This window comes from Pteropus alecto, unplaced genomic scaffold, assembly GCF_000325575.1.
Source record: "Pteropus alecto unplaced genomic scaffold, ASM32557v1 scaffold75, whole genome shotgun sequence".
Taxonomy (NCBI): Eukaryota; Metazoa; Chordata; class Mammalia; order Chiroptera; family Pteropodidae; genus Pteropus; species Pteropus alecto.
Genome location: NW_006440638.1, coordinates 990,424 through 998,178, shown reverse-complemented (window position 1 = coordinate 998,178; position 7,755 = coordinate 990,424). Strand labels below are relative to the sequence as shown.

At 50.8% G+C, this 7,755-nt stretch overlaps 1 protein-coding gene across 1 annotated transcript in view; it reads right to left on the bottom strand.

Moving 5' to 3' along the window:
- Positions 1–7,755, bottom strand: part of FBLN2 (fibulin 2) — a 68,581-nt gene that overhangs the window by 2,862 nt on the left and 57,964 nt on the right. Inside the window, exons 13-16 of the mRNA XM_025050851.1 lie at positions 7,163–7,288; positions 6,084–6,200; positions 5,462–5,590; positions 172–295 (exon numbers count right to left, since the gene is read on the bottom strand). Coding sequence (XP_024906619.1) covers positions 172–295; positions 5,462–5,590; positions 6,084–6,200; positions 7,163–7,288 — 496 coding nt within the window. The remainder of the gene's footprint in view (positions 1–171; positions 296–5,461; positions 5,591–6,083; positions 6,201–7,162; positions 7,289–7,755) is intronic.

Here is a 7,755-nt window from a genome sequence, read left to right as displayed (position 1 = left end):
GGTCAAATAGAGCACAGACCCAGCAGTGGGGGTGGGTTAAGAGCAGGAGGTGATTAAGACAGGGGCCACTGGCCACTTGGCCTCTCCCCTGGGCAGCACGGGATCTGTGCAGGGTCCCTGGGCCCTAGGTGGGGGCAGGGGGGGGGGTGGGAATGGGGGTAGAATACTCACGTTTCAGAGACTCGGATGTAGTTAGGAGGACACTCAAAGCGCAGGCAGCGGAAGCTGCCCTGGATGTTATGGCAGGTCTCAGCCTCGGAACAGTTGTGCGTGCCCAGTGCACACTCATCCAGGTCTGAGGGAAGGAGAGGAGGGTGATGGGAGGGATCTCCCATGGCTGGGGACCCTACTCCGAACCACCCAGACTACAAGAACACAGCTCACAATTCCACCCTGTGCCATCTTGTCCCCTCCACATCCGGCAGCCAGAAGGCCTTGCTTTAAAATATAAATCATCTTTTGTCATGTTCTCTGAGGGCTTCCCATGCTCCCCAAATAAAAACCCAAGTCCCTCTTAAGGACCCAAGCCCTACAGTACAGAGCCTCTGGCTCTTTCCTACGCCTCTCTCCTTTCACTCAGGCTGCAGTCCTGTGAGACTCCTCTGCGCTGCTCCAGTGCCCTGCCCTTATCCCACCTCAGGGCCTTTGCACCTGGTAGCCCTGCTGCAGGAACACTTCTCCCGCATCTTCCCACAACTGGCTCCTTCTCATCCTTCAGGCCTCAGCTCAAGGTCACCCCTACAGGGGTAGCCCTCCCTGACTACTTCTATCACCTGGCATCCCATCCTATTTATTCTCCTCCTAAAATTATCCTCAAAAAGAGAGCTTGTCCTATTCTCAAACACACCTAAGCTGTTTTGTATGTCTGTTCTGTTTCTACCCTTCCCCCACCTCAGTGTGAGTTCCAGGAGGGTAGAAGTATGTATGTCTTTCTCTGTCCTGTGGTGTCCCCTGGCACAGAGCAGGTGCTCTACACATATTGTTGGATGGAGGTGCAAGACCTGTCACCTGTAAATACAGACTTCGAGATGCACGGCTCTAAATGCGCCACCCCCGTCGCCCCCATAAACTGCACAGGCATGCTCATGCTTCCTGTACACTCAAAGAAATATGGTTGAACACTTGCATATGCTAAAGCACACCCACACAGACACACAGAGACAGACAGACAGACAGACAGACACACACACACACACACACACACATACGGAGGGCCCATTCAAGACACTGAAACACACACACACTATGTATGAAAAGGGGGGCCACATACTAAACCTGAGCTCAGGGAAAGCCTGTGTCATGGGCCTTAAGAACAAAGATAACCAAAGGGAACCATGTAAGATAGTCTGAACAGAAAAATTCTAACTAAAAGAGAGTCATGGCAGGTAGTCACAACCTAGGCATGTAGCTTCCTTGACAAAGGTCAATCTTCACCTTAGTGGGCCTGTCTATTGCCTTTCTGCACCCAAGATAACATATCTTTGACATGTCAGAGTAATCACCTTTTCCAGACCTCTTGGGGCACAACCTCCCATGAGAGCACAGAACCCTAAATTTTTGTCTTGTTCCTCTACCACCAGTGGATTTCGTGTAACTCTCCTTACATTTCCTCCTTTTATTCTGAGGTATAAAATAAGCTGCAAAACTACCATCTCCCAGAGCATTTTCTCAATCCATTAAGATTTTGCTTCCTAGAGCAATTTTCATCAGTTTGGCGCAAATAAACTAATAAAAACATCTACAGATTTGGATGTTTCTTACATTGATAACACACATATTAATATCTCTGACAAAGATCAGAGAAGTAAGCATGTGGTACAAGTGTGTGTGTGTTCCATGGACAACCTATGGATCAAATGAGTGAGTTCGAAAGACCTTTCCTGTGAAAACCTGCTGTTCAGCTCAGAGAGGGCAGCCTTAGGAGGCCCCAGGGTCTGTACAAGGTGTGGGAAAACACAGGTCTGTCAGGTACTTTCCTAGAGGGCTTCACATTTTGTTCTCCAGTCCTTCACACTGACTCAATTTAGGAATTTCTCCTCACTCAATCTTCACCCTAGACCAATGGGGTGAGGGTCACAGGCCTCCCCACAGGAGGGAACTGAGGCTCCAAAGGGGCATAGCATCACTCAAAGTCAGGCAGGACTCAGCAGGGCAGGTGGGGCTGGAAGCCAGGTCCACCTGATGCCAAAATCTGGGATCCAATCATGATGCCAACCTGACTCCTAACAACAGCAGCTACAACAAAATAGTATCGACAGCAGAGCCAACCTGCATCCCCGACTACCATACTCTATAATGGCAGAGAAGCTCACATTCATTCACCTCTCAAAGCCTCACTTTCCTCCTCTGTAAAATGGGTCATGACCCCAATTTCCCAGAGTGGGACAAAAGCAAGTGGGAAAAAACATGGTAGGAGGCCAGAGGTGGTGGAGCTAGAATAGGCATGGTTGTTGTCCTGATGATTCATTAATTGAATCCATACAAAGGGAGGACCTCCATCTGTTCCTCACTCTGCTCTGGGGCCACCCACATTAGGAGCAGGAAGTCCTGGCCCTGGAGCCTAGGTGGGGGTGGAGTAGGAATGAGGTGGAAACAGTTTCTTACTGTCTGCCCTGGGCCAGTGTTGACAGCAATGTCCAAGAATGGCAGGAGGAGCCCCAAGGGTCAGCAGCAACACCAAGGAAACTATTGTAGTATTTCCCTAGGACCTCAGGGTCCTTGCCACTTGGTGCTGCCAGGCCCTTGGTATCTGTGGCGCCTTGACCTGGAAAGTTCAAATCAAAACGAGAGTTCAACAAGGCCACATACCCAGGGGGTGTCATTGCAGCCTCATCTGGGATGGCAAGGTACCAGGCACAGCTCAGATGTGCAGAAATGGAGGCCAAAATCAGTGGTAAGACTAACAGCATTGCTAAAAGCTAGCCCTAAGGGGAATACTGATAAGGGCCTTACATACACTTAAAAACAAAAACAAAAACAGGATTCAGGGTTATTTTCAGCATGATCTTAGCTAATATTATATTGTGTGTGTGTGTGTGTGTGTATCTACATATGTATATATTGGCATAAACAGAGACTGGAAGAAAAACATCCAAATATAAGCAACAGTTGCCTCTCAGTTCAGGCGCGTGGTCAAACGTTCAATGAGCACCTATCAAGTGCTGGGCAATGCTTTACATGCTAGTGAACAAGAGTCATAGCCCTTCCTCCATGGAATATATGTTCTAGGAGACGTGGCCAAGCCTTAATTCCTTAATATTTTTCTGTTCCATATTTTTTTTTTTTTTTTACTATTAAAGAGAGTCAGATGCTAATGTGAGATTATTAACCAGCATATTCCTTTCCCCCATAGTCACCCTACTGTTGGAGCAGTGAGACCTCAGTGTTTGGTCCTACAAGGCCAGGGCACACAGAGTGCAACTGCTTAGCTCTGAAGGTCAGCAGCCGCAGTCACGGAGCGCCACAGTGTGACTCTAGAAGTGGATATGACCAGACAGAGCCAGCATCTCAAGCTCTGTCCTCATCCACCCTGTGACAGCACAGAGACTTTTCCAGTTTAGAGAAAATAAAAGCATCGCATGTGTGAGGGACTTTTCCCTTGCTCGAACTCCCTGGTGGTGGCTGGTAATGCAGGGTAGACTGGAGAGAGGGGACCTGTGCCTTGCCAGTTCTTCTTCATCTCAGGGAGGCGGGCCACTGGGTAGGCTATGAGGCAGCAAAAAGACAGCCATCCCCAGAAAGATGCAGAGAACTGGGTGGGGAGGGTCAGCATCGGCAGCTGTGGGGTCTCATGGCCAGAGATCAGCGCTGGCAGTCAAATGCTCCTATGTTAAGTACACATCGGGTGCAGGGAGCCCTCAGGGAACAGCACAAGCACACTCCGGGAACTCCTCTGACCCTGGCTAGCATGAGCCAAGGAAGAGGGGTCAGGGAGAGACCTTCCTGAACATGACCGGGTTTCCAACCTGAAGTGCCTTCAAGAGCAAAAGTCACTGCCGTGCTGATGAATCTCCCCAGAAGTGACCACACTTTGTGTTCTGCTATCAAAGAGAACAAGGCCTCAGTCTCAAAAATGAAATCACATTCTAGAAACATAAGGTATTTCCCACACAACTCGGTTTATGGCGGGTAAAATCCCTATCTTTTACAGGGTCCATACTGATTATTTTTTAAATTAAAGAGTGCTTTGCAGCCCGGGAGACCCAGGTCAGCTTCTGTGAGCCCAGCAAGGCTTCAAGTCCCTGATTTAACTGATCTCATTCAGAGCCTTTTAATTTATTATTTTTTTTATATCAACCTACAGTAAGGAATCCTTTTGCATTTGAGACTAAGTATGTACATGTGAACTGAAACAATCCTTATGGGCACAGTGTACTGACCGACATCATGTCCAATCTATCTTACCCTATATTCTGTTCTATATTTAAAAAAAAAAAAAAAAAAGCTGGCTGAGGTCTACCAATTTGATCTTGGGATCCATTTACAGGTAGGAACTGCCAGCCCAAACAACACTGGTCCACCCTTCCAGGTACCAACCCTGACCCCTGGTACCCCAGGAACACCAGGGCCTGCCTTAGTGGACCAAAACTGCAAGCCAGGGACCTCTGGGCTCTTAGCTCCACTACCTAGGAAGACTCAGTCATGCAAGCCAGGAGAAGGGCAGATGGGCTGGGTGCTGAGTAGTTGGTTCTCCAAGGGGAATGCTGGTACCCCTCCTGTATCCTGTCCCAGTTGGATTCCAGGCCCCTCCACTTTGCCCTGGTGGCATGCCAGGCCTAGAATTTAGTGGCCTCAGTATATGTCAGTGGAATTAAACTAAAGATCATGACTCTCTCACTTAGAAGGAATTTTAGATGCCAGAGAACCTGGTTTTCCCTCTAAGGAAGTAGTCTCCTCAGTGCAAATATAACAGGTAATTACCAACCCCCTCTTTGCAAGTCTCCAGGGATGGGAAGCCTCATTCCTTTCATGCAGCCCTTCCCAGCTCTGCACATCTCCAACTGGGAGAGTGTCTTTCTGCACGTCGTTCTGGAATAAGCCTCTCTGAGCCTTTTCTCTACCCTTGGGGTACCACCTTACCCTTTCAGTCCAAAGACCTACCTGACCCCATCCCTGAAGAGCACAGCAGACACTTGGGGACAGAGTCTGGGACCCCTGAGGCTGCTCCTCTGCAGTTTTTTCACTGGACAGGTCTCTGATATCTTTTAGAACCACCCCACAGGATCCCTGCTCTGTTCCCAGGGCAAGGCCCAGAGCTGAGTCCAAGCCTAGAAGATCCTAAGCTAGGTCAAGCAGCAAAAAGACTGTCACATTCAGCATTCCAAGCACAGACCACCAGAGGCACTGGCCATTTTGTGCTTATACACTTGGTGTCAGAGTTCCAAATACATAGCAAGCTGTGTGAGGTTACGCCTGCTCAGAACCTGCCCGAGGCTCTGGTAGGCAGTGACCCCTTGCTCACCCTTGCAGGACCTTCCATTGGCCGTCATGGTGTAGCCCCGCTCTGGGCATGCACACTGGTAACTCCCCGGCACGTTGACACAGCGGAAGGTACAGAGGATGCCGGCACCCTGAGCACATTCGTCGATGTCTGCCAGAGAGAGAGGTTCAGCCCTCGTGAAATCTACCTAACCACAGGGCCCAGCCGCTAACACTCTTGCTGTCCCTGCCACAGCCATGGAGGTTAGGGGCCCATTTTATAGATGAGGACAATAGGGCTCAGAGAAAGACAGTTGCCCAAGGCCAGACTACAAAACAGGACTCTCATTCCAGTGCTTGCTCCCTAGGGCTGCTCCACAATTACTACTATCATCAGAGGGTCAATCAAGTACCAGACACAGCCTGGATGCAGTCAATATTCAACTGAACACTTCAGCCCACTGAGGTCAGGACCATCATCTTCGCTTTGCGGAGTAGGAGCCTAAGGTCAGACCAGGAAGTCTTTGCCTAAAGTCACAAAGCTAGGAGGTCACAGGGATGAGATTCCAAGTCTGATTTGACGATAAAGCCTCTGTGTGTCTGGGAACCTGGTACACTGGAAAGGGGTGCCTCTCAGGAAAAGGCCCTGGGCAGAGGAGAGGTACCTATGCAGGTATGCCCATCTTCAGTCAACTGGTAGCCTTGGCGGCAGTAGCACTGGTAGGAGCCGTAGATGTTGGCACATTCCTGGCTGCAGCGCTGGGTCTCACACTCATTCACATCTGCAGGAAGACCAGTCAGTGGTCATGGCGAAATCCTCCTAGCCCAAAGATGAGGGTCGGGGTCCAGGCTCATCTGGAGCCTCCTCTTGAGAGAACATTAGTTCCAGCCTCCCCTTGGGGCAATTTGAGAAATCTGAGGCCCAGATAAGTACAAGGGGCCCACCTAGGGCAGGCAGCTGAGGCAGGGGCTGGGGCTTGCTAGTCCTGGCCTAGCCTGCTGCTACCTGGAGGAAGCAGCCACAGGTCAGGTTCAGATCCTCAGGTGCTACTCTGAGGGTCCACAGCACCTGGCCCAGATGACTCTAAGTGCTAATAAGCACCTCCCCAAGCCCTGCATGATGCTGGGGGAGGCAGGCAAGTGCTGGCTTCCATGGCAGTGCGGACTGAACAATGTATGAGTGACTGACTACAGGATCACTTCACAGCTTAGATGGAATATCTACTGGACTCTGAGCTCTTCATAGGAAAAGACTTGTCTTTCAGTCATCCAACCAAGAGCTGCTGAACTCTTATGATGTGCCAGGCCTTTCCTGGGCTTGAGCATGTCACCCTAGACTGGTACAATTAGATGGCACCCATCCACAGGTGTTCTGTGGCTATTGCCCACTTTTGCCAGCGGATCCTGGGCTCTGCAGGTGGCCACAGTTCCTATCTCATGTTTTACTAACTTCTGTTCCCTGTAATTGTGACCAGGATCAGAACCTATCAAGAGCAGAGACTGGGCTGCCACCCTTGCCTGCAAGGAGCTCCCTCTGGGGTTTTAGATAACACAGACACCTACCCCTCCAGTCTAAGATAATTAGGGCCCTGGGCTGAGGCCAAAGAGGGCTTCCACAGACAGAGAAATGGAGAAGTGTGAGGTAGAGGTGTAAGGGTAGGGGCTGAGCATGAGACGGGTTTTACATGGTGGGTGCATCTGTATGGGGTCAGAGGCCAAGGTCTAAGATCAGGGTCAGTGGTACCTTCGCAGCGCTTGCCATCAGCAGCCAGACGGAAGCCAGAGGCACAGGAACAGCGGTAGGAGCCGACTGTGTTCTCGCATGTGTGCTGGCAAAGGCGGCCAGGGGAGGTCCAGCATTCATTCACGTCTGTGGGCAGACAGCAGAGGGCAGGGTGGGAAGCCTACAGGGAGGGTGGAGGTGACCTGGAAGCCAGCTCCCTCCACCCCAGGTATAAGAGGGGACTGGATGGGAAGAGGGATCCAGGAACCCAAGAGAGACAGGGAGGGACCCAGACAGGGAAAGGAAGAAGCAAAAAGACCAGAGGCAGGGGAGAAAGTCAGTAAAAATGTTGGAGGGAAGCCAGAGACAGAAAGACACAGTCACAGCAAAGGGCAAGAGAAGAGGGGACCAAGGCTGAGAGGAACAGAGACCAGAGCAGAGGGAATGGAGTCACACCTGGACAAGAAGGCAGGAAGGCAGTCAAACCCAGAAAAGGTAGACCTGGGTCAGAGCAAGGCGAGGCGGGGGAAGGTGGGAAGTGGGGGGTGGGGTTGGGAGGAGGCTGGCCTGAGGCAGGTAGGCACTGCTCAGAGAAACCAGAGAGGGGTCATGGC